This window comes from Cinclus cinclus, chromosome 14, assembly GCF_963662255.1.
Source record: "Cinclus cinclus chromosome 14, bCinCin1.1, whole genome shotgun sequence".
NCBI lineage: Eukaryota > Metazoa > Chordata > Aves > Passeriformes > Cinclidae > Cinclus > Cinclus cinclus.
This window is the reverse complement of record NC_085059.1, coordinates 17,663,466-17,689,444: the sequence shown is the minus strand read 5'-3', so window position 1 is coordinate 17,689,444 and position 25,979 is coordinate 17,663,466. Positions and strand designations below refer to the sequence as shown.

At 45.5% G+C, this 25,979-nt stretch overlaps 2 protein-coding genes across 2 annotated transcripts; both read left to right on the top strand.

Annotated features, from left to right (window-relative positions):
- Positions 1 to 4,273: 4,273 nt before the first annotated feature.
- LOC134049859 (ovomucoid-like) lies at positions 4,274 to 8,861 on the top strand. Its single transcript, XM_062502563.1, is given in 9 exon segments — positions 4,274 to 4,342; positions 4,344 to 4,449; positions 4,995 to 5,017; positions 5,551 to 5,678; positions 5,935 to 5,980; positions 7,232 to 7,359; positions 7,499 to 7,547; positions 8,200 to 8,327; positions 8,816 to 8,861. Coding segments are annotated over 9 exon segments (723 nt in total).
- Positions 8,862 to 12,194: 3,333 nt separating this feature from the next.
- Positions 12,195 to 16,236, top strand: LOC134049755 (serine protease inhibitor Kazal-type 6-like). The gene is made up of 4 exons (XM_062502423.1): positions 12,195 to 12,252; positions 14,316 to 14,347; positions 15,313 to 15,425; positions 16,191 to 16,236. The coding sequence occupies exons 1-4, from the start codon at positions 12,195 to 12,197 to the stop codon at positions 16,234 to 16,236; spliced, it is 249 nt and encodes an 82-aa protein (XP_062358407.1).
- The last annotated feature ends 9,743 nt before the right edge of the window (positions 16,237 to 25,979 follow it).

Sequence of the window (25,979 nt, the reverse complement as noted above, 5' to 3'; positions counted from 1 at the left end):
CGTGCTGGGATCCCCGTGATGCTCAGAGGGCCTCTTGCAGGGACATGTCTGCTAAACAGGAAAATCCAGCAGGCAGTTAAGGAGAAACTGTGAGTAGAAATGATAAATCCTCTGTGATGCAGAGTGAGCAGGATTGCTCAGGAGTGACCAAGGGCAGAGCAGGACCCCAGTGGAGCCCCCAGCCTCTCGCCCCAGCACCTCATCCTGGATGGTCCTTAGGATGGAGAGGAAGAGAATTCTCCTTTATGAGCACCTCGTTGGAAATAATGTTTTTTTTATTGCTTCTCAATAAAATCCTGCCACAACAGCACAAATCCTCTCACCATTACTAATCTAACTCTCCCTCCAGGAAATTCAAGGCAGGAAACATTGTCTGCCTGCCAAGGTATTTTATGGTACAATTCTTTGAGCAGTACCTCAGCATTTTATGTCATTATCTGATGTTTTGGATTCAGGAAATGCCATTCAATTACCCCAAAACTTGATTAACACATTGCATGCATTTATTTTGTTCTGCTTTATTTTATATAATTCCTTCTATTTTTTTTTGTGAATTGTTCTACTTGTTGCTGGCCAAAATGTACCTCAGGCCAGTCTAGACCTTTCTGCTAATGTAGTTTCTCTCTATGGCTTCTTTCAGGAGAAATGGTTTGTTACTGCATTCTTTCTTGATGTGCAGAAAAATAAAATTATATTTGAAAAGCTAATTAATTGCAGGTGTTTTGGGGTGCTGGCTGCATCAGAGCTATTGCAGTGAGACAAAGCTCAGATTCACTGAGGGATTGGGATCCTCAGCCTTATGCTGTTAGTATGCAGCTTCCAGACAGTCAAATCATTCCAGACACCTTTGCCTGTGATATCATCTATGCTTAAAAGACTGGAGATATTCAGGCAACAATCAGATAGCAGAACTACAAGGAGAAATAATAGGTGAGTGCGGATTAGAGCAGAGACTTTGCCGGCTGTAAATTGAATTTACGGTCTCATAGAAGATCCAGCTCTGCCCCCGTGTGCAGAGGTCTGGGAACAGCAGCTTGGCCGGGAGCTCCTGCAGCGGATTCCGCATCCCCAGTGAGGGCAGAGGATTCCACATTTCCATTGACCGCAGAGGATTCCACATCCCCAGTGGCCACAGAGGATTCCACATCCCCAGTGAGTGCAGAGAACTCCACATCCCCAGTGACCACAGAGAATTCCACATCCCCAGTGACCACAGAGGATTCCACATCCCCAGGGAACCGCAGAAGAGTATGGCTTTGCCACTCCCTCCTCCAGCACGGGCTGGACCCAAACCCCTTTGTTCTCTTCTTCCAAACCAGAGCCAAGGACAGTGACACTGCTGCTGGCAGGACAACATATCCTGAGTGCACACTTCCACCCTCTTATTTGATAATAATAATAATTTAAAAAATCCCCATTGTTGCTTTTTGTAGCCCGATGAAGCCTATGTTAAGTTTTAAACCAAAGCAGGGCACACCAGTGAAGAATTTTTTAGGTTGCGGTAGGCTAAGGACTTACTTGAGGTAGGAAGTTTCAAGACCAGGGGAAAAGCTTCCCAGGAGATTATCACTGCTGTGAGAAGAAATACTGCTGGATTAGAAACCAGGTAGAATTTCCAGAGTTAGAAATTTACCTTTAATACAAGAGGACCTATCACAAGATGGCCAACATTTATCCCATTCATGTGGCCATAACCTTAGTGAATGTCTGCCCTCCAGGAGTCTGGAATAGAAGGAAGCATTTTATTTGAGTTTTATTTAAGCTTTTGTATGGATCTTGTATTGATCTTGTATATTTCTTGTAGAAATATTAAAATAATCACAAAGTCACTTTACTGAGCCCTCCATCATGATATTTCTGAACCTCAGAATCACAGGATAGTTTGGGGTGGAAGTGATCTCTGGAGATCATCCAGTCCAAACCCCCTTCCAAAGCAGGGACAGCTGGAACAGGTGACACAGAAACATGGCCAGGTGGGTTTGGAATGACTCCAGACAGGGAGACTCCACGACCTCCCTGGGCAGCATTCCAGTGCTCTGCAAGCCTCAATGGAAAGAAGTTTCTCCTCATGTTGAGATGGAAGTTGCTGTGTTTTAGTTTATGGTCACTGCTCCTTGTCCTATCACTGGGCACCACTGAGAAGAGTCTGGCACCATCACAGACATCCCAGAGGGGTTTGGGCAGGTGGGTTCACTTTGCCCTTCCCATTCACAACAGGTGTATGACGTTTCCCAAGGCTCACAGTCGTGAGAACTGCTGTTTTTCACTGCTCCTAATGCCTGTTTTCAGTCCATCTGCTTTCCTGTGATTACTGCTGTCCCATTCCCTCTGTTTCCTATTAATGAGGCTCCTTGTGCAATCCCCTGTCACACTTGTCCCAGCAGGTCTCGTGCCCTGCCCTGGATACTGCCCTTTGTCTCCCATCCCTTCTCCCAGACCCTGTAGCAAGGCTCTTTCCTCATTTCTCTTATTCTCTCTGCTGCCCTGGGAAGTGGCAGGGGCTGGAGAAGAGCTGCTTTTGGAGCAACTCCAGGTGGCCACCAAGACACTGAAGGGCAGCACGTGGGGCAGAGGCCATCTCCCAGAAGATCTAACTAATGAAAGGGCAGGTGTTGGCCCAACATGAGAGTGATGCCCCTCCCTGGCAGACAGCTGCCAGGCACAACAGCTCCTGCTGGCTTCAGCCTGGCAGGAAACACAACAGGAGAAGCTGCACAGTTTCTGCTAATGGGGATCTCAGATCTGGAGGTGGGTATGGGAGAGCTCGGATCACAGGGATGAAGAGGAGACAGACTTTGCTCCTGGCACCCCCCCAGCCACAGGGCTGGCAAGCAGCACCTCCAGCAGTGGCTGCTGCGAGTTCTGAGGAAGCTTTGTTTTCAGACTTTGGCATTCCTGCCCCTGGAGATTAATCAATATTAATGCTTCCGTGACTACGGCTTCCTTTCCAAACATGCTCACAATCAGCTCAAGGAATCTGAAAGTCAACTAGCTCAGGATGCTAAGAATGCGACAGAAACAACTTTCAAAGGAACCCTTCAACTTGTGATATTTGTGAAAGAGATCCAAATAACATTATTCATTTATTTTTCAGGAAAATGATTTCATTGATATAAACAGGCCAAATCCCACAAGCTACATTCTGTGACTACGGTTCCCTTATACTTTCAACTACATTTTTATGATTTATCTGCTCATGCCAAGTGTTGAGTATCTCCCAGGATAATAAGAAAACCAATTCTGATTTTCTATTTAAAACTCAGGCTGCCTTTAAGCGCCACATGTGTGAATCAAGCTTCTTCTGAAGCACAAACAAGTTCCATCCGTCACTTCCTTCCGTGACTACCTTAAATCAAAAATTTATTATTTTATGCAATATCCCTTATTTGTTTTTCCATACACTTGCGATAGAGTTGAGCCACTTAGCAGAACCTAGCACATTATTTATCACTTATCTTCCCTAAAACATGACTTTCAGCTGGCACTGTAAATTTAATGCCATATAATTGAGGGAGAAGGGGGAAGCCTAACTGCTCTCCTCCTGTTTGCAGTTACTGGAATTTTTTCTGGAATGGCTTTGGTATTAACGAGCTCATTTCACCTGTACAGAATACCAGTTTCTTGCCATTAATAGGAAACATTATCCCAGTACAGATTTAAGGCTACTCATTCGCATAATTTCTTAATCAGACTCATGTTCATTGCCAACAGATGAATGAATGTCAGATGAACAGAAATGTCTAATAAACTTCAGGGGTTTATTTTAATGCTCTTCTCTCGTGATGACTTTCTGTTGGTGAGAATTCCAGTGTACCAGAGGAGAGATTGTGGAGAGATTCACTGAGACTTCAGCATCTTTAAAGTGCACTGATGCTTGCCAGACCCCAGATATGATGTCAGTAAAAGCTTAGAGTGTCCCAGGCTCCTGTCACCCCACTCTGCTGTACCATGAAAGTCTCCCAGAGCCCGGCTCCTGTCTAGCATGTGTGTTATGGTGAGCACACATCAAACACTTCTAACAAATGGGCTCTTTTCTCCCTTCCCCAACTTTCATATGACATTTCACAACATCCGCTATTGAGACAGTGCTCCTGTTTGGAAAGGACAAATCACTCATTGTACAGCAAGGCGCCTTTGTTAACAAGCTGGGTGTAGCTCACATTTTTGTTTAATTCTTCTGGGCATCTCTCTAACAAACAAGTAGTCTTTGGAGCTCAACTCGGTAATCGATACAATTTTCTTAGTTTACAGAGCAAATAATTACTTTCTGGTGATGACTTCACAAGGTCGGGGAGATGCATATAAATACTGGGGAGGGAGAAGGCTGAGAACCATCCACAGACTCTCTGGCAACCGACCCACACGGAACAGCCACTACCACCACCACCAACATGAAGATGGCCAACTGTGCTGCCCTTCTGGGGCTGGTCCTCCTTGGCTGCCTTTCTGGTAAGTAATTTTTGTCATTTTGGCTACACTCTGTGCTGGTCTAGACCTTCTGATCTTTTCCCTGTCTCTTTGCATCCTGAAGGAGAGCACAGCCTCTTGGGGATGCGATGGTTTAGGAATATGCGGCCTCTCTTTTCAATGAACTTCACCCTTGTGCAGATAAATACATGGGGTCTACGCTTTAAGCTTTTGAGACTTATTGGGGATTATGGTGCTAAAGAAGGATAAAATTTTAGGTCCTGTTTCTTGTTTAATGGGTCAAAATTTCTCGTTTCACAAATAAGTGATTTTTTTAATCTCGGTGTATCAATTTGCATTTACTTGGAGTAGATGAAACATTTGGGAAATATCACTTCTCGGTACTGAGAAGGTGTATTTGGTTTCTCTGTACAGCAATTGATGATTCCAAAGGAATTTTAGTGAAGGACATAGTACAATTTTATACATTTTTTCATTTTATAAATTTATACATTTTTGTATTTTAAAATTGTATAAATGTATACATTATACATACATATATTTGTACATTTCTGTTTTTATTGTAGATCTTGCTGTTGCTCAAAGACGGGTGAGTATTAGATCTTTGTCATTTAGTCTTGATTCCTAAGTCTAGATGAATAATTCATACTCACACTGTATGCCAGGGAATGTTTGAAGGGAAAAATAAAAAGAGGGAATGAATAAGAAAGAAGTGCCCTTAAGTGCACCTTTTTTCCCAACATAAGAAAACACCTTTGTCAAAGAAAGATAATTTAGCACATTGATGATTAAAAAGACAGTGATTAATAATGTAGAATTCGAGTCAGCGCAGCACAGAGTGCCAGCAGAAAAATCTATATGACTATTGAATATCTGCCTAAATATCTTCCCTGTCTTGATTCCCCAAGGAATGATCATTTTAGGCCATAATTCTTGCCAAAACAACTTTAAGTCTTAACAGCAGAGAGGTGCTTTCATGAGCTGTAAGAAACTCGATTTAATTTTTTTCACCTTGGAGGAGACATAGAGATTCCCCCAGTAGCCTCCCAACGCAGCAAAAACATGATTAGGGCAAGAACACTCTTCTGCCAGTTTGGAGACATTCTGAGTCCCCTTTCCCAGGCCTCCTGCAGCGCCTACATGCTGTCTGGAAAAACCATGAACATCGCCTGTCCCCGCAACTACGACCCCGTGTGCGGCACCAATGGACGCACCTACCCCAACGAGTGCTCCCTCTGCAGAGATTTCTTGTGAGTAGAAAGTCCCCTGATCACCTACAGTGCCAGTTCAATCAGCAGGCAGAAGCCCTTGGGGTGGTGACTAATTGTGGGGCGGACTAGATTTTTCTTAAGTTTCTATCTTCCGTAATGCCCGGGATCCTCCGTGTCAAAGCTCCAGAATCTGATTAATTACTGGGGCTTTACGGGTGGAGGGACTTAATGATTGAGATGACTACATGGCATGAAAAGATTAATGCCTGCTTTCCTTCTCCCTCTCTCCCTCCAGCCGCAACCGTGCTCTTGACAAGAAACACGATGGAAGATGCGTTAGGGTACGGTCAATGTTTGATTCCTTCCCCTGGTGGGTGATACCCAGACCCAGCCTAGGCTAGGATTTGTTCTGTACTGAGCCCACACAATTGCTAGCTCTCAGAAATGGGGTGAAAATGAAGAATTTCAGATTTGTAAGAAATTTCATTTGCATTTTGCTCGAACTGCTAAAATCAGTGAGTTTTAAGAGTAGCTATGTTTTTGAATAGTATAGGCCATAGTTTATACCAGGTGCACCAGCAGAGCTATTTTTAGCTGTTTTTCAGCTGTTTTATCAAACACTCTGGAATTTGTCGAGGCTACTGAAACATAAATTGTGCTAAATTAAGAAAACAAACCCAAAAACCGAAATACCAAAACTGGAAGAAGCAAGATAAAAGTGAGCAGTAAAGTTCTGGTCTGTAACCAATCATATTTCCTGCAAAGTACATGCAGAACACATGAACAAGATAAAGGCACCAATCAAATAATATGTGATCACATGAACAGTAGTTTTAGAATGTATAAATAGGGTATAAAGTACACAATAAAGTAGCCTCTGCATAAATCACATTGATTTGTCATTCCGAAGTCCATCGTTCCTGCATAAAAGGCAAAATATCTTCTGTATAACACCAGAGTTTAGAAAGGAAACTTGATTTGAAGAGTGTTTAGCTCAGTGTTATGAAAACACTTCTCTTTACATTTTGACTTAGAGGCTTGTTGTAGCTAAGAAATTCCCAGAAGAAGTTTGGATTTCACCTAAACTATAATTTTGTAACAGAAAAAACCCAGATTCTATCAGAATGTTTACCACAAAGTTAAGTTAAAGTCTGTATCAATATATGGAGCTACCATGAAGTGGCAAAGAATGTCTATTTTTAATTTAGAGAGAGAGAGTAAAGAAACATCCAGGCTGTGCAATTTCACATAATACAACGCCTCCCATTTCAATACACTCAGAATAATTGCAGGAGCAGTGAGTTGAGTGCAAACTCCATTTCTGAAAGCAGCAGTAATTGCTGTTGTGTGAGGTATTTTAGGCAAGGATCCTTCATGGTGGCATTCAGGGGGAAAATCCCCAGGATGACAGGGATGAATCCCAACTCAGAACAGATACTGATGCTGTACCCACAGGCAGGACTTCCTCTGCACTCCCCCAAACCCACCCACCACTGGAACCCACCCCTTTCATCTTGCAGCTCTGGGAAAAGGGGAAAATGTCTCTTGCACCACACAGCAGAGATTCAAATGCTGTTCTGTGACTGTTTCAGGTCGACTGTACTGGTTTCCTGAAGCCTGGCAGTGGTTACAACATCCCCTGCACCATGGAGTTCTCTCCCATCTGCGGCACCAATGGCATCACCTACAAGAACAAGTGCCACTTCTGTACTGCTGTGGCGTAAGTGAAGGGCCCGGCTCAGGGGAGGCTTTCTGGACCAGTATTGCTCTTTTTTGGCATTTGGAGCATAAAGGGGTAGTTGGGCTCACCAAGCAGCTGCACTGCGCTCATTCATTCTCCTCTTGCTTTTCCCCCAAAGGGGCGGCCTGGAAGTGAACCTGCAGAGCTACGGAGAGTGCTACCAGCAGGTAAAGCCAGAAATCTGCACTCTTAACTACTGTCACATTTTGCAACACAAATTCATGACTAAATAATAGAAATGCCTCCACTCTCCTAATGCATTTGGTCTGGAAATAGGGCTTCAGGAAAATAGTCATGCCAGGGTCAGCTGGTATGGAACCAAATCCATGGCTGAGATTTTTGGTCCCCTCTCTAACCTGGGAACAGCAGGCAGAAGGTGCTGAGACCTTCATTTACTATGAAACTGGATGAGCAAGAGATGCTGCATCATCGATGCAGGAGCACTGTTAGCAGCAGTGGTTCCCTGGGTGGGAGAACTTAGTGCACTGGGGCTTGTGACCACCCCCTTTTGGTCCACTTGCCTCTGCTTGCCTGCTGAACCAGAGCAGCCAGTGGGAGAGCCAGCCTGGAAATACCAGCATGGTCATTTCACTCCTTGTAATAATATTTACTGTATTTTTTGCCTCCACCATCTCCCTACTTCAGGCTGTTCCACGCAAGCATGTTCTCTGAGTGTGCGGAATTGCTGGAACAACAGAGCCCTGCTCCTGAAAAGTGCTTTCATGCTTTGCCATATCACAAATATTAAATAAACATAAAACACTTACGTAGGAAAATACAGGAGAACAAAAGCTTTTTACACTGTTTTTGTTCCGTTAGCAAAACACAAACTTCGACTGCAGCCAGCAGAAGGGCAGCAACCTCATCTGCACCTCCGAGTACAACCCCATCTGCGGCTCCGACGGCAGAACTTACGGAAACAAGTGCCAGTTCTGCAATGCTGTCTCGTAAGTACAGAGCTCACCAAGTAGCTCACCATGAAACCAGGGGAGCTGGAGCTCACAGGCAGCTGTGGCAGCTGGTGTGGAAGCCCCAGAGCTCCCGTTAGCTCCCATCCCTTCCCAATGCTCCTCTCCCAATGCTCACTCCTCTGCCACCCCCCCCCGGGCATCACAGATTTTAAGCCTGAGTGAGTCTTCTCCTCCTCCCCTTGCAATTAAAAGCAGATCCCCGCTTGCAGGCTCATAGCATTGCTGACTGCCTCCCTGTCAGGGTGATTGAAAGTGTGACCGTGGGAGGTGTCCAAAATTATGGGGTTTGTCCCAAATCTCTTCAACGTATGAAAGCGTGTAACTTGAGGAATCTGAAAAGAGGTGGAACATAAAGTGAAGTACTTCATGACTTGAAGAGCACAAGGGCATTTGGCTTATTTGGGTAAAGTTAAGCTATAAAAATGAGATCCATGTCTCTAATTTTGGTCTCTCTCTCTCTTCAGACGCAGTGCTGGATCTCTGTTCTTCAGCCACCAGGGCACATGCTAAGCGTTGGAGCTGGACCCTTCAACATGGCATTTCCCTCACAAATTCTTCAATCAAACATGCTCTTCCTTGCTCCCTCAACTGTTACACATCAGTCTCTGCTTTGATTGATCAATAAATTAAATGCAGCCACAATCTTTGCCATGGAATGGTTTTTGATTTCGGTTTTGTTTTCCAGGAAGGATAATGGTCTTCAGGCTTTTGGGTAGTTTTCTGCCAGGCAGGAGGAGTGGTGAAATAAACCACAGTAAAGAGCAAAATACCAGCCCAAGCCCTTGTGAGAGAATGTCATTCTGTAGCAAACTACCAGAAAACGCTATAAAATAGCAAAACTTTGAATCTAATTTTGAAGTCTTGCAGAGTGTAAATGGATTTTTCTTTGTCATAGCACTGAAATTCGGAGGAACTCTTCGTTTTAGGAACCTTGGCCTGCTGTGATGGTCCTGGGGAACTGTGAAAGGGGGTGTGATCAGCTTTACCTGGTCACACCTGGGCAAGGGGCAGGTCTGGTACTGCCTTATAAAAAGGAAGCTTATGGCAAAGGGAGGAGGTATCTCATAGGGAAGAAAATTAGGAACTGCTGCTTCCTTGAAGGGTGTGTCCATTAAGACTGTGCCCATCAGCAGAAAATTGCAGCAAGTTATGCAGGGCTGTAATGAGCCTAATGAGAACCTGAGGAGAAATTAGACTGGGCTCAGGCTTTCAGCTTCTTGGAGAAGAGATCTGAAAAGCTGTACCGGTGGTATTTGAGGCAGAGGACCCTTCAGGAAAAGTCTTGGTTTTTCTTACTCCAGGAAAGAAAGGCCAGAACATCTGCTGGCAGCTCAAATGTGTTTTCTATCTGGAGAAAATAGGTGTGAAGATAACATCTTTGTGGGAGCCTGAAGTGTTCACTGCAGGAAAAATGACATATGTGACTGCTCATGGTGATGTGCCATCTCTTTGGGTGAGTCAAGGAGTTAATATGCAAAGAGCACAAGCAAAAAAGTCCTAAGTTCCATGGCTCACTCACTCCCTTCCTCATCCTTTCTCCACCTCCCATTCTCTTGTTATGTAAAAGAACACCTGCTGCTAAGGCTGACATTTAGGACAAAATCTGTGACTTCCAAGACACTTCTTCTGGTTTTGTTTCCTGAAGTAGATAATTTCTTGACCAAGAATTTTGTAGGTGGTTTCCACCAGAATGTAAGAGGCTTGTATTTCCCTAAAATCAGCACAGACAGCAGGAAGAGGGATGAAAATTCTTATTTTCAGGCTTTTTTTTTTTTTTCAGTGTTATTACAGGTAATAAAAATCACATCATAACTTTGTGCCTGCTCCTAAGAAAAGACAAAATAGAGAGTCATGAGAGTCCTCACTAGTTACCTGCTTTTGTGTCTGAGAAAATAGTTAAGGAACTACAAAAGTAGCCAATGGATGTATTTGGCTATAATTCCTTGTGGACAAGAGGTTTACACAATAGCCACAGACTAGAGGAGTTCTAGCTATAGCAGGTAATTGTCTTCAATGTCCAGGTCTTCCAGAGGTAGTTTGTGCCTGAGGAAGTCAGATACCTGCTTTGGAAAAGCCCAAAGAGTTGCTTCTTTGCAGCAAAATGGGGCTGCAAATGGTGAATATATGTCTGTGTCCCAGCTGCCTCATAAGCCTCTAGCAAGGACTTTAGAAGATGGAAAGGTCTGTAGCATTTAAGTTTAAAAGGGGCCAGCACAGCTTAGGACTCAGCTTGCCACCAGCCAGACTCTGTCCAGCCACCCCTAAGGCTGCACATCAAGGTCCAGGTGCCCTTCCCCTCTCCCTGTTTGTCAGAGGGATGAAATTCCCCCACCTTTGCCACCAAATCCATTGTTCAAGAAGTGGGAATGGGCAATAGCAATAATCACCTGGCTGTAGCAATAATCACTTTTTCCTCTGCTCAGCCTGGAAGGGGTTGGTCCCTGGCGTGCATTTGCTGAAGGCTGGGGCCAGCTCACTTGTGCTGCAGGAACCAAAACATTATTTGGGCAGATAAGGGACTGAGGCATCGAGGCTGGTGACGTCTGAAAGCAGAAAAGGCAAACAAGGAGTGCTGTGAGTGGCAGAACTGAGCGTGGCTGGGAACGGCGCTGCGGCTGACGGGTTTGATAACTAAATTACACGAGAGGCTGCGACGTGAGATCACCCTTAATAGACAGCTGAGGATTCGCCTGTCACTCACGGTATCTCTGCCACTGTGTGGATTTTAAGATGTCTGGCAAGCTGCAAACTGAAATGCTTCCCCAGATGTAAGGCACCCACAGCATTGCTCTCCTGCAGAAACTCTTGCTGGCTGGGGATGCTGGTAGCATCTTTCCTCTGCTGCTGGAGAAATGTATAAAAATGTGATCATTATTTTTATTTTTTCTTTTTCACTCCTGTGTAAAATTTGGCTACATCTAGTTGTGTATTCAAAATTCACTGGGGGAACTAAACCCCAGATATATTCCTCTCCTAAACACATTCCTCTCCTAAACCTTGTCTCCTTAGGAAAGCATACTAACATTTAGACTTATTCTTATCTGGAGATCTGTTTGGTGTATGGTGCGCCTGAACACAAATCCTTGCACGGCCTCAGCTGCAAATAGAGCTTGGATCTGCCAATTCCCCATCAAATTCCCATCACTGCCACTTGTAGTGGGAGCAGAGCCCTAACATATGTTTGTAAATGTGAAAAACTGGAAAAACATTGACAGCTGGAGTTTAAGTAGTTCAGGGAGGAGAGTCAGCAGTCCTATCTGGGACTGTGCACACAGCGAGGAGAGCATGTCTCAGCCCAGTGCTTCTCCACCCCAACTCCACAAATTTAGAACCATTCTCAAAAATAGCCAGGGAACAACGTATAATTGGTTTCACAGACAACACATTCTCATGCTGTGATTTATTTCGTAACATCTAGTGAGTGTCATCACACCACACTCAGAGTCTCAGTGCTGGCATTCAGAGAGGGCCCAGAGAATGAAAATTACCAGCTTCCCTGATGAATCACCGCTTTGAAAATTCACCCGTGTGAGAATCCTCTGACTATTTGGAAAAAAAAAAAATAATTATGTTACAAGCATGTCTATCACTCATATAATTATCCTTTTCTAGGTTTGATGTGGATAGGGCAGCATTCCTTAAAGCACTATAAACCGGCCAGGACAAATAATGGCTTTAGAAACCAAGTGGAGAAGTTCTCACAATTAAGGTGGGGAATGAGGACAGCTATGGACAGGCACATAAATACACAGAAAGGCAGCTCTGTGAGCACACTGTGGGCTCTGGGACTGAGACAACACCTCCTGCTCTGACCTTGGCTTGGACTAAAGAGCTCCCTGCAGCATGAGGGCTACAGGTGCCTTAGTGCTTCTCAGCCTGCTGCTGCTCTCTTTCTTCTCAGGTAAGTGATCTTTTCCCTAGCCTAGAAAAGTAAAACAAACACCAAAACCTCTCCTGACAAGAAATTTTGGGGAGTCTTGATCACCAGCTGACAGGCTTGAAGATAAAGCTGAGCAAGTAGAAAATATCTGCAGGACTTGCTCACTCATATGACATATTTCCACTCTTCTTGTGCCTCTGCTGTGGATAATGTAGTGGAGGTGTCACTGGGAGACAGAGCAAGAAAATTCTGAGCATTTCTTCAGCAAATATACCATAGCAGAGTGTAATTATGAATTTTTAGTACAAATGTTCACTGGAGAGTTTTGCTGAACCAGTTAGAGAAGAAACTTGCTCACCTCCAGGTCATCTGCTCTTGTTTTGATCCTAAGCATCTTGGTATTTGGTGTTTTCCTTAGAGATGTGGAGATGTAATTAGATGAAAGTTTCAGCTTTTGTTGATGTTGCAGAGAAAAGTTTGAAAATTAAATTCAAATGTTCTCAAGGAGTCAGAACAAAGAGGGCAAATTAAAAGGATCCAGCAAATGTTTATCTGGAGATTTACACATCTCTGTGATGATGTGGGGAAGCTGAACGATGATTTTTGGATCTATAGATCATGTCAGTGTTATCACTTGCTTGAGTCCAGCTGACCCAGCTCTGCAAGGTGTGTGGCAACAGTTATGGAAGAATATGTGGAACAAGAATTATTTATACTTGTTTTTCTGTGAATAATTTGAATAAAGAAGTCACTTGAGAAAATGGCAAACTGTGCATGGAGAAGACGTGAATTGCTTTGTACATATTATTCATTATGAAATATTCATCTGTCTCTAATTGAGTCTTAATTGGGACTGGGTTCCATCAGAAGGCTGATGCTTCCTTCCAAGGCTGGGCAGAATAGCAGCAAACCCTGTGATCTCCTGAAAAATAAACAGATATCAAGAGGCATCATCACAAATTCTTCTGTAGCTTCATGGAATATTTATTAAAACTATTTAATGAGCTGTTTTGTAAATAATATGCAGATAGCCATACCAGTGCCTTCAACAGTAAGGCAGCCTAGCCAAACCCAAGGACAGGGTAAATGTGCCAGCACCAGGAAAAAACAACAAAGGACAACAGAAATAGCAAAAGAAGTAGGAAGGGTTGAGGGGTGAGGGTGGAGCTGACTGAGGTTTGGGTGGGATTTCCAATGGGGACAGATGAGTGTAGGACAAGGTCCTTCCCCCTCCTGCCCAGAGCCACCTGAGGAGCACCACAGCTGGCAGTGACCTCACTGACCAGCAGGCACAGCCTCACCAAATGCTGGGGATTTATCCCATTCTGCTGTGACCCAGATCCTGCAGATCTGCATTCAACCCACCCTGGAGTGTCAGGCTCCCCCTTAGAGACATGACAGGGTCGTCCTGTTTCACAGCTCTGACTCAACCTACATTCCTGCCTGCTGGTTTGCCAGGAAGAAACATCAAGAGCATGGACTGATTAGCTCCAAGCCCAGAGCTTGTGGTTACAGAGGGGATTTTTGTGCTGGTTCTGACCGGTGCTGCCTGTTCTGCTCTTTGTCACTCCATGAAGTCTCTCTGTATCTCACCTGGGCTGAGCCTGTCATGGGAGGGTGACTGGGCTGTGCTCAGCATGGCTTGAACCCAACCACAAGATCTTCTTCTGCATGGCCCCCTCCTGTCAGCAGCACCAGCCACTTGCATTGTCCAGAGGTGCAGGAGCCTCGAAGCCAACATGGGTTAAAAATCTCTGGGAGCACAGTTCCACATCTGATATGGCAGCTCGCTTCCCCAGGAGTGGCTGCCTTCCAGGAGACTGGGTTGTGTGTCTGACGTGCAGTCAGCAGCTGAATGAATGATTACATGGTATTTTAGTCACATTTTTCAAAATAGGAAAATACTCAAAAGCAATTCAGGTAATGTATTTCCTGCCCCCACTTCCCCTGTGAGGGATGACGGAGTAGGAAAAACCTGGAGTATGTTTCACTATAGTTTGCATAAAAGGTTTGTGAATTTATCAGAAAGCAATGCTGACGTGTAAAATCTGTCTGGTTTTTTATTTGCTTTTTTGTTATTTTAGTTCCAGATGTAGCAGGTCAAGAGATTGAAGAGGTTAGTGCTGCTGTTTCTGCTTGCTGAATCTGCATTTAATAGAACCATGGAATCATTACTGTTGGAAAAGACCTCCAAGATCATCGAATCCAACCTTTGACTGATCACCACTTTGTCAACTAAAGCATAGCACTGAGTGCTACATCCAGTCATGGCGTTTCCCTTTGGAGGAATGTTTTTATAACCAAAATCTTGGTGCTGGGTAAACACTTTTTAATGTCTGCTGGGAGCAGGTGGGTCCTTCCAAGGATTTCCAGTGCTGGGGAGTTCACTGCCACCTGGGGGATGTTGTGTGGCCACGTTAGCAGGTAGAGCAGGGTTGATTTAGCAAATGTTTATGTGCTGCACCACTTTTGACTTGCCTTCACTTTCCAGTCTTCTCATGAAGCAAATGGATTACTGAGTGTTCTATTCCCCCAAATTTAGTTCATCCCCAGGACTTGTAGAGAGACAAAATACCTGTGCACTTCCTGGGCATATTTTTAATTCCCCAAGGAATTTCCCTATGGGTTTCCTCTCCTTCCTGTGGGAAAGCAGGAGCTTAGCAAGCACCAAACTGAGTGCAGGGTTTCACAAGACGCCTGAAGTCATGCAGCAGGGAGGCAGCTCAGCTCCAAGTGCCTGACAGAGCATCAGTGCTGACTCCTCTGGTGCATGCCTAGGCTAATCTGCTCCTGTTGTTGGGAGATCAAGGCTTCTCCCAGGTGACTACAATTTCCCTCCTCAAACATGGGGCCAAAATTCCCCTGAGACACCACACCTGCTCATTTCCGAGAGGGATTTTTTTCTTTCAGAAAATAGACAGTGTCAGCACTTGTCAGAAAAAGCATTGCATTAATGACCTTGGGTCCAATTTGGAAAGTGAAACAAAGAGTATGGGGGTCCTGAAAGGGTTGTTACTATTATTATTATTATTATTATTATTATTATTATTATTATTATTATTATTATTATTCCCTGTGCAGATCTGTAGAGAGTTTGTAAACAGAAGCGTGTACTGCACGAGGGAGTCCAACCCTCACTGCGGCACGGACGGCGTCACGTATGGGAACAAGTGTGCCTTCTGCAAGGCAGTGCTGTAAGTGACACTGGGAAGGACTGAAATGGCAGGGTTTGCCTTCATTTCCATGGATCCAGTGATGTTCTTCATGGAGGGGAAGCCCTGTACCCAGGCTGCTCCTCTTGTGTGGACCAGCCTCTGAACCCTGCCAAGCGGAATGTTTCCTCCTTGGAGCAGAGCTGTGTGATTATGAGTTAATTTTAATTCATTTCTGGGCGTTGCAGGCTGCTGGTTGCCATGCTGAGAGGCAGCACAGGGCCTGGGAAGCAAATGCATCCTGCCTGTACCTTCAGCACGCACTAAATTGATGCACAATTCCCACTATGTGCCACAGGCTGCAGCTCTCACTGCCCACACTCCTGGGTACTGAGAAGTGCCTGGAGGAATGTGGGAGCTGAGCCATGCCAAGTTATTCCTGAAAAGTCTGAATGAACTTTGTGGAACAAAACACAAGATCTCAGAGGAGGAACAGGATGTCTCTCCTTTTCCCGAGCTCTGTCACCTTTTAAAGGAGAAGCAACAGGAGCCATCCCTGATGGATGGAATGCGCTTGCAAAATGTTTTTGTATTAGCAGTCCTTACATTTAGTGTGCAGGCAAGGCTGTCTTATCCTAGGGCAAATCAGAGAAGAATGAGGAGAGGAGAAAATGGCTGGGTGTTCCTTGTGAGGTACCAGGGACATACACTGGCATGAGTCAGGCCTGCTGGGATGGATGGGCTCTGTTCCACACTTTATGTCTGTCATTTGCTGCTTGGTCTAAGTCTCTCTCCCTCATTTTACAGGAGAAGTGGAGGGAAAATAAGATTGAAGCACCTGGGGAAATGCTGAGTCCTCCCTGGACCGAGCAGCAGGAGCTGAGCCACCGTCGCAGTGGCCACGGACACGGGAGCAGCCCGTCCTCCCTCTGCTCAATAAAATAAAACTCAGCACGATTCCTTGGCTGCATTCTTTTTTCTGTAAGACCCAGAAAAATGCTTTGATCCAGCCGTGCTGGATCCTGATGCTTGGCTTTGCTCTCCTGTGCTGTTGCATCACTCTCCTCCGGGGAAGAAAGGTGATTCCCTGGGCTGTGTCCTCCTGCCCTTACCAGCCACAGCTCCTCTGTCCCATCCTGCCTGGCAAATTGGCACACGCTGGCAGCCAAAAACTGCTCCTGCTCCTGGGCTCCTGCCCGACTCTGCCCATCCCAGGGGGTGGGTGGGAGCCTTGGTTCCCTTCCCAGCCTCCATAGCCGTGTTCCTTCTCTCTCAGGGGTTATTGTGGGAGGGTGATGGGAGAGCTGATGAGCAGCGTGACTGCATATGCCTCATCTCCTTTGGAAAGTAGAGACAAGCAAGCTGAGGGTAGGGAATATTACTCCATTTAAGCCTGCACCCAAAAGATGGCAGGTGGAGGCTCGTTTTAAGCAGAAGCTGCTAGGCACTTCTTCCCAAATCGGTTTTTTTTCCTTCTTTTCTCCTAGAGAACGCTTTGTCTTGAAAACTGTGAACTCACCAGCATTACTTTCCTGTTGCCAAGTGGCTTCTCATGCTAATAAAATTGTATTTAAAGAGTGCCAGATCATATAAACTGTCAATAATTTAAAAAAATATATATTCCCTGGAGCAAAAGAGCTGTGGGCTTTTTCTCCCCTTCTCTAGGATAAATTCTCTCTGAATCATACACAGACCTTGATTTTCTAGGCACACGTTTGCATTTATTTACAATTTTTAATACACATAGACTTCATTCCTTTCTTCACTTTTCACACTGCTGCCCTCTCCTTCACTCTGGCTGACAAATTCCTCATTGTGCAAACACAAGGAAAGTAATTTTACTGTCTCTCCCCTTTCACTGTGCAAAACTCTCATAGGGAAATACTTGTGGCATCCTCTTGTTAAAACATTGGCAGTAGATCAATGGGACAGCAGCTACTTCATGTTAAACACTTAAATTTCAAAGGGAGCTTTAGATTTATCATGAGCCTCAGGGGTCAACATCTTTTGCAAGCTCCTAAATGCTGAGCACCTAAACCTCTGGACCTTGTTTGGACAGAGCTTGAGCGTTTGCATCTCATGCCACAATCCCAGCTTTGAACTCAACTGGGGCACAATGCCTAAAAAGAGAGGTCTCAACAAGGTGCTCAGCACACCTAATACCAGCTTCTCCTCTGGTAATCCACATAACCCAATTCTGGCAAATCCTTTGTCATTTGGTAACTTCCCAGGCAGCCAGCCAGTGGTTGAGCTGCACAGGCAAAGCTTTGTGCTGGAGCTGGTTTGGAGTTCCTCTCAGACCAGCTGCCTTTGATCCTGATGTTTTTTCCCATCCCAACTTACTGGATTCTTGCAAAATCTGCCACCTCTTCTTTGAAGCAGACCAGCTCTCTCCAGTTGTACAGCCTGGGCCCTTGTTTGGTTTTCAATTCAGAGGTTATGTTACTAAACTCGACAGGACATGCAGAGAATGGGCAGGATTGAGGGGAGTGAGAGGCACAAGTGGTCATGGAGAACATATTGGGAAAGGTCTTTTCCTCATCAATCCTCCAGCCTGGAGCAGGATGACCTCCATGACTTCTCCTACCATAGTTATCCTGTGATGATCCTGTTACACTGTGTGGTGCTGGACCAGCACCAGAGGACAGGAGGAGAGGAGCAAAAAGACCCCATTTTTAAGATGGAAAATGTCATTTTAATGAGAGAAGGGCAATGGGGCACCTTTAAGCCTGAGATGGCCCTCAGTGACTCCAAAATTCTCACAGCATATTGCCATATCTAATCCTTTTAAATCTGGTGGCTGAGATAACAAGGACAGATCACAAGGACAATGAAAAAGATTGCAGAAATTCACTGTTTAATAACCATCATGTACTTTGTCTTTTCAGAGAAACTAGCAAATAAAACACCTCCATGCCTCACAGATCCAGATACCATCTCCTCCACCTGTGCCAAGGAAGTGGAGAGTGGGAGTAATCTGCTTTGAGGAAATTACTTCCCCCACTTGGGGACACTTCCCAAAATGTTGTTCCCAGGAGAGGCCAACAGAGGCAGAGCTCCAGCAAAAGCCACTTCTGTTGTGATCTATCTTTCCAGGTGAGCAGGCACATGGCTCCAGTTAACTGGGATGGAAGGGATGTTTTGCTGGTGCCAGATATGTTCACTCCTGGTTTTGGAAAGCTGGATTCACCTTCCCATGGGGTTGATGGGTCCCTGGGACAGGGCAGCAGTGGCCACAGGGTGTCCAGCCTGAGCTCCCATCTGTGTCTGACTGCCTCCCCAGAAACACACACCAAAACAGAAATCAAACTTTCAGCCACTGGTTTTTTTTTCCTTGGTTTTCTTCCTACACCTTTCAAGTTGTGTTGGGTTTGGATTGTTTTGCTGAGTTGTTTTTTTGTTTTGTTTTGTTTTGTTTTGTTTGTTTTGTTTGTTTTGTTTTGTTTTGTTTGTTTTGGGTTTGTTGTTTTTTTTTCTTTTTTTTTGAAGGCTTTGGAAGGTGAGTGAGTCATGATACATTTGAGATCTCTCTTAGATAACATGAGCATCTTCACAGCTCTTTCTCTCCCTGGGGAGGAAGGGGCAGGGGCTGGGGTGGGAGCCACCCCTTGCAGTGGAATGAGGGCCAGGTTCTCCCCACATCTCACTCAGTCCCCTCACCAGTTAAAGTACAATCAGAATGAAATCTGTGTATGGTCTCACTGCAGGGAAGCCACTGCTCCCAGCTGAGCACCCTCCTGTGACCAGGCCATGCCCATGGCAAAGGGAAGGATGCTATTTCCCTCTCACAGCTTCACTCTGCTGGTGAAGCAGCTGATCCTTCAATGTGTCCAGGCTCTTGGCCCATTTAACTTGTGAGCTCAGCTTCTTCCTCCTCCTCCTCCTCCCCCAGCACAGGCACGTGTCACTGTTGCAACTCAGTTGAATCCTTTGTCCTACTTTTTTCCCTTGACATTCACAGCGTTTGAGAAGGCTTTTCAAGCTGCCATGGGATGATCCAAGTATGGTGGTTCTGACTGCAGGGCTCCCACAACCTGGCTGGGGAGGAAGCTCCAGACTTGGCTATCATTCAGTTCACCCTCTTTTCCCAAAGAGAAGCAGGCTGGATCAGCTTGGAAGGGACTTTGGTCCAACCTCCTGCTCATGGCAGGAGGAGTGCTGAGATCTCATCACGTTGCTCAGTGCTTTACCCAATTTAGCACTGAGAGCCCACAAAGGTGGATGTGCAATCCCCTTTAGCTGTCACTATGGTGAAGATTTTTTTCCTTGTATATCCAGTTTCAACATCTTTTCTTTCAACTGTCTCATCTCCAAACCACGTACCACCATGAATCTGAATCCACCTGCTCAGGAGCCTGCTATTTTACTGTTCATTGCTTTTATATCCCCTGGAATCTTCTCACCAGGCTCCCTCTGCCTCCCCTCACCAAGCAAATGCTCTTGGTGGCTTTTCACTTCTGTTTTCCAATGCCTTTCTTATTTTGGGGGCAGAACCCAAAACTGAATAGTGAAAGGGATTCTGAGCCGTGGGGACAGGGAGAAGGATTGTTCAGGGAGCAGGTGGGAGAGCTGTAGGAGTGTTTCAGGGCACTGAAAAGATGTAGATGGTGACATTTGCAGGGAGCAGCAGGAGGATGTCAGAGTGTATTGGGTCCTTTATGGATTAGAGAACAACTGAGCCTGCCCTGGGGTAAAAGGCTGCCAGATGTTGGGAATCAGCCAACAGTTCCTTCCATCCCTATCACAGCTGGAGGGCTTAAATAGGAGCCCAGGGGAGGGATTTGTCTCTTTTCATAGACTACAGAGCAAAAAGAAGGTGAGGACTTCATTTAGTGGTGTGGGTGTTGATGTTTGTTTTCTTTTTTGGGAGTTGGTGGGGGTTTTGTGGGTTTGTTGCTTGCTTTTGTGTTTGTTTTTTTTTTTCTCCCTGAAATAAACAGTGTAGTTTAAGAGCTTCTCACAGAAGCAGCTGCAGTAATTCTGTGTGGTGTAGGTGTCCTATAAAGAAGTTCTAAAAACACTGGGGAAGGCTTAGAAAATGTGGAAGACAGTGATTACCCTGATACAGAAAGGAGGAATAAGATTTTACCCCTATAGAAATCACAGGAAGAGCTGCTTGTCTCACACCTCCAAATGAAATGGTTCTTCAAGGCACCTCTTTGGCTTTGTCACTCATGGGGCAATGAGGGACAAGGACTACAAGAAGAAGGTCAGTTCCTCAGGATTCTGGACACAGCAGGGATTTGGCAGAGCTTTAATCAGGAATTGAAGGATAAGGTCAAACCCGAGCTTCTGCTGGGGCAGAGGGATGCCCTTCACCCTTTGAAGCTAAAACTGCTCAGATAATTGTGAGTGAACAGAAATGTTGCTGTCATGGCAGGGGCTGGCTCTGACACTTCTGGCCTTGCCAAGGAATGTTGTGCCTTTCTTTGGCAGGTTGATTTTGGGGAGTCACCTGTGATAAAGCCATCACTGCCTGGGAGCTGATGGAAATGCGTCCTCTGTTTCTAGACATGCCCTAAATCCTGATGCACAGTTACACCAGGCCAGAGGGGGCTGTGATTTTGTCTGATTGTGGTGATGACCCATTAGAAAGGAGCCAGGAGAGGCTGCACAAGGTCATCTATGCCCTTCCCTGTTGGAGCCCTGAAGCCTGGGAGTTTTGAACTTTCTGTGCTTTCTGGCACTGACCCCCAGAAGAACACTGCTTTTGACTGAGGCCTTGGAGAAGGTTTCCAAATTTGAGTGATGGAGTTAGAATCACTGGTGTGCAGTTAGAATAGAAGTGTGTGATTTCACATGGTGAAGGGTTTGGAATTTGGGGTTTTAGAATAGAGTAATAGGTATGGGACAAGATGAAGGTTCTTGTGTGTTGTCCCTTCCTTCTTGTTCCTTCTTCTTCATGGTTTCAGGTAGTAGTTTTTGGTTGGATGGAAAGCACTGCAGTGCAGGTGACAGGAGTTTGGTCATTGGGTAAAAAGTATAAATAATATAGATGTTAGCTCTTAATTAGATAGTTAGCCTTTTAAAGGCCTTTTAGCTAGCTAGAGACACCTCCATTTTCTCACTTTTGGCTTGATGGCTAGAAGTGCTGAAGAGCTCTCTACTTTAGATAAGATTTAATAAACAATCGAGTCTGAACAAAAAATCCATCTCTCGAGCATTCAATCCTGACTCTGAGTGAGGGCAGAAGATAAAAGCTCCCCACGTTCAGGACATCCCCAGTCCTCGCAGGATGTGCTGTTCCCAGGCATTGGGCTCCCTCTGGTGACCACCGGGAGCCGGGAACGGGCTCTGGTCCCCAAAATCTTCATATTTGTGCCGACCTTTGGGAGAAGGTCAGCCCGGCGAAAATGAGCAAAATGCAATTTTAGTGGTCTTAGGGCTCTGCTCGGGCAGGATCCATCACCTCCCATCAAGAAGCTCAGGCACAGGGCACATGTAAGGGGTAAAAGGCAATAATGGCTTGTAGAAATTTAGACTCTCAGAAAATGCCTGAGAGTACTCAGTCCCTTCTCTTCCCACAGGGCATGGCTCACCTCTGCTGCAGACACTGGAGGAGAAAGTCTGTGGACAGAAAAATGCAGCTGGGGTGAGTTGACTTTGTGATTTGGGGAATGCTTTTTGGTTACTCTGCCAGGTGCAAATGCTGAGATTTAGCATCAGCGCTGGGACTCTGAGCATGACACATTTGCTGCACTCATCTGAACTCATCTGAGGCTTGGACTCTGCCTCTGTGAAGGATTTCCCCCTGAGAAAGCAGACGCAGGAGTGCCTGCTCCTGGATCCAGCACAGCCACAGCATCCATGCGACCCCTGCACCCCAGCAGGGTCTCAGAGGACCTTCAGCTGCTCAGGGTGTGCTGCTGTTTGCTGTCGTGTCTCAGTGGCATTTCCAGGTCCTGCTAATCCCTTGGAATGGTCCAGGCTGGTGTGGGGAGGGTGCAGTACTACCGATGGACACTGGATGCTGCCACAGACTGGGTGCTTTCATCGTGTCTCCAGTGTAGTTCTGGCACTGGGCAGTGATCTGTGAATTTTTCTCTCTCTCTCTCTTTTTTTTTTTTTTTTTTGTTTCCTCTCGTAAAGCCCCAGCTCCTGGGCAGTGGTCATTAGGTGAGATCTAAGCTTCTGCTTGCTGAAGTAGGTATATATTTGTGTATGTGTTTATATAGTTTAAGCCCATCTAATCTGAGGTCAGATCACAATTCAAGAAGTAGGCTGAGGAAACACAGTGACAGAAAAGCAATCTTTGAAAAATCAGCATGTTGTTTATGGGAGGGGGTAAACAATTCCAGCTGACTAAACCCCAGGCCCTGTTTTTGCAACTCTGATCAGCCCTGGGACACATCCTGCAAATGTTGCCCTGGTAGCTCCTGGAGTCTGGCAGATGTCAGGCAGTAAGACAGCTCTGTGATCCTCCTTGCCAAGCTTAGATAGCAGCCCTGATTTCTGCTTTCACAGTGCTCTTCTCCTCCAGCTACTCCAGTTGTGCCAGGGTGTGCTGGTCAAACACTCAGCTTGGACTAGTCAAACCTCACCCCTCCTCAAAAGCAGCTCCATGCTGTTGGGACAGGAGGGAGGACAAGGTGTAATTAGAGATGAGCCTTAACCCCTGCCCTTAGCAAATGGACAGTTCTTGGCTGGTGGTGCTTTGTCTGTGAGAATGAAGAGAAAAGCACTTGAGCTTCCCGGCTGTGCCATGGCTTTGTTGCTTTGTGGATGCTGGCAAGGTGATGGAAATATGAGAGCCACTCTTTCCCTGTGGAGATTCATGTTTAAAATGAGAGAATGTGTGGTTCAGGGACTGGTAAGGGGTCAGTGGGAGGATGTCTGGGGTAAAGGAGCAGCCTTATGGTCAAGCTGTGCCAGCAAGCAGGAAAACTGGGCTCTTGGGGCAGTGGGAGGCTCTTTATGCCCTCAGGAGCACTTCTGACCCCAAAGGGGCTTCTTGAATTTTCTGTGTTGTGGGTTGGCCAAGGTGAGCGCGCTCAGCACTGAGCCTGGGAATCAAAATGAGCAAAAGCTTTCCTTAAGATCAGCCTGAGTGGTTGTGTAGCTGCAGCTTTTCTCCAGCAATAGGTGGTCCCTGACACCAGGTGTGGGGATGGAAGCAGAGGTGGTGGCTGTGGGGAGCAGGGTGTGCAGGGCACTCTGCTGTGGGACATGAATGTGGGTGTGCAGCTCTCAGCCCAGCCAGGGGCTGGGGGCAGGCAGGAGGGCAGGACCTGCAGATTCCCCTCCGGCCTTGCCCTATGGCTTTTGGGGCAGATCTGTGCTGTCCTGAGAAAATCCTGTTGTACCCGTGTTTCACTGTGACTTGGGAATAGGGGCACAGCACTGATCCAGGGGCTGAGGAATGGTTTGGGTGAGCACAGCTGCTGCTGGATCCTTGTCAGGCTGCAGGAGCAGCCTGCCCCTGCTGTCCCTGCCAGGTGACATCAGGTCACTCCGTGCTGTCTCCTGCCCCTGTAAAGCTGCTGCAATCCAGCTGTCACCTCCAAATTGGTTCTGGCAGGAGCTTGAACTGAAAAGCTCCTGTCTGGTTTCCTTCCAGACTTTAGAACAGTGCTTGTCCCATGCCTGTCCTGAGGCTTCTGCTCACCCTTCTGGAAAGGAAATGCAGGGAGGGGGTGTAAAATTCATCTGATTCTTGTGAAAGGTGGACCAGTGTTGGAAACTCTGCCCTTGAGTCTCCATTTGCCCTCCTTACTGCCTGAATAGTCTGACAGCTTGGTAATTGTTGTTACTGCTCTCTGGCTTGATTCAAGTTTCTCTGGAGAAAATACTGACTTACTTTCCTTCCCCACTTCTTGGAATTGTGCCCTGTACTTGACTGAGTCAGTGGGTCTGTAATTATCTATGGTGCCTACATTTCCATTAAGGGATTTTATATGCTAATCTCACAAGATTTAGTGCTAATCTTGGGGTTTTCCTCTTGCTGGCTGCCCATAACCTCTTAGAGTGAAGTGCTGGGTTAACTGCAGGGCCAGCAGAGATGCAGGCAGGCATTTCTCTCTAATTCACCCTTATCCTTCATCCCAGCACCCAGCTGAGGCTCCTGGACCAGCAGGGAGCTGTGGGGCTCCTAACACACCTTTCCAAGAATCAGAGGGCAATTAATATCTCTGCATCAGTGATCTAAGTTTAATTAGACACCTATTTTGTAGCATCTCTCAGTTTAAAACCAGGCAAGCTGTCATAAATTTGGTCAGGGGTTGCTGGCCTGAGTGAAATACAAGCTATGAACTCATCAGTGACAACACTGTCATCTCAACTCCATAAAACTGAATGTTACGCAATTTACCAGTTTCTGAACTATATCTACCTAAATTTTTTGGAAGTGGAAATGTACACTTAAAACGCAGTATTTTGGTTCTGTTTAAAGAAGTCAGAAATTTCAATTATTTGCCTGCTTTCTTCCAGTGGCAGCTACTCACTAAATCCAAACCAAAGAAGCTTAACAGCTTCTGAATGTGTTTATCTCAGCTAATTTACTATCTGTGGGAATGGGGATATTGCCTAGGTGTAGTTACAAACCCTCTGTATCTGAAGCTCAGAATTTCCTTCAAGTGTTAGACACAAATAATTTTGGTTTCAATTTAGTACCATTTGTTCTAGAAAAAGATTTTGCAGCATACCTGTTATGTCTAGTCACATCTGTAAGGGATTAATCAAATTTAAAAAAAAATCCCACATCACTTTATCATTTTCATCTTTGAGGCAGTTTAATACACTCAACTTTTCCAAAAATGTGCTCATTTTGGTCCTGATTCAAGAAATATCCATCATTAGGACACCAGAGGGACCCAAAAGTGCATCAATTGCAGTTAAAGTGTCTGCTTAAAATTCTGCTTGTGTTTCCCCACTAAACTGATGCAGCTTTCACTGCTCACAAATATTACACACACCCCTGTATGTCATTAAATGTGAACTGAATATAGAAAATCAGATAAACAATCATGAGTTTTGCAAAATACAATTCTAAAACCACCTCATTTTGCCTTAGGAACCAGGGTGTCTCGGAAAGTTTTACTAGAATTTGTTAAATTTACAATATTCTTACTGTGCCACCATTTGTTTTTTTGAGTGTGACTCAAACTGGGTGGGGGGGGGAAGCCTGAAACTTTAACCTGAGGGCTAAAGTTGGTGTTCAGCAGTGGAGCTCTTGGCTTGAAGCTGATCAGTGATGTATAAAGCTCCAGCCCCTGAGTCACTCCTGTGCCATAGCACAGTGCCTGCCATGGAGCAGGAGCCCACTGGGCTCAATGAAACAGAGATTGAAAGATACAACACGCACACAGCAAGAAACTTTTAAAAAGTGAGGGGAAAAAATTATAGAGCATTGTAAACAGTAAAGCTGGCAAGGAGGTTTTTACTCACAGTTTTACTGTAAGAACATGCTCAGAAGCAGAACTGTTGAACCAGCTCAGCACTGACGCCCATTTCTTTTATTCATCTGTGAACATTTTCATCCAATGTGAAACAATTTTAACAAGTTTATTGACCAGCTTGTGGACCATCATTCATGCCCAGCTGTCTGGCCCTGCACCCTGTGCTATGGAAGGAGTGTGACAGATTCAACTCAAAATCCAG

Excerpts from the sequence above, each read along its gene's own strand:
- LOC134049755 (XM_062502423.1), top strand. The coding sequence starts at position 12,195 with ATGAGGGCTACAGGTGCCTTAGTGCTTCTCAGCCTGCTGCTGCTCTCT. Across the intron at positions 12,253-14,315 it reads GCTGCTCTCTTTCTTCTCAG|TTCCAGATGTAGCAGGTCAA; the intron begins GTAAGTGATCTT and ends TTGTTATTTTAG. Across the intron at positions 14,348-15,312 it reads CAGGTCAAGAGATTGAAGAG|ATCTGTAGAGAGTTTGTAAA; the intron begins GTTAGTGCTGCT and ends TTCCCTGTGCAG.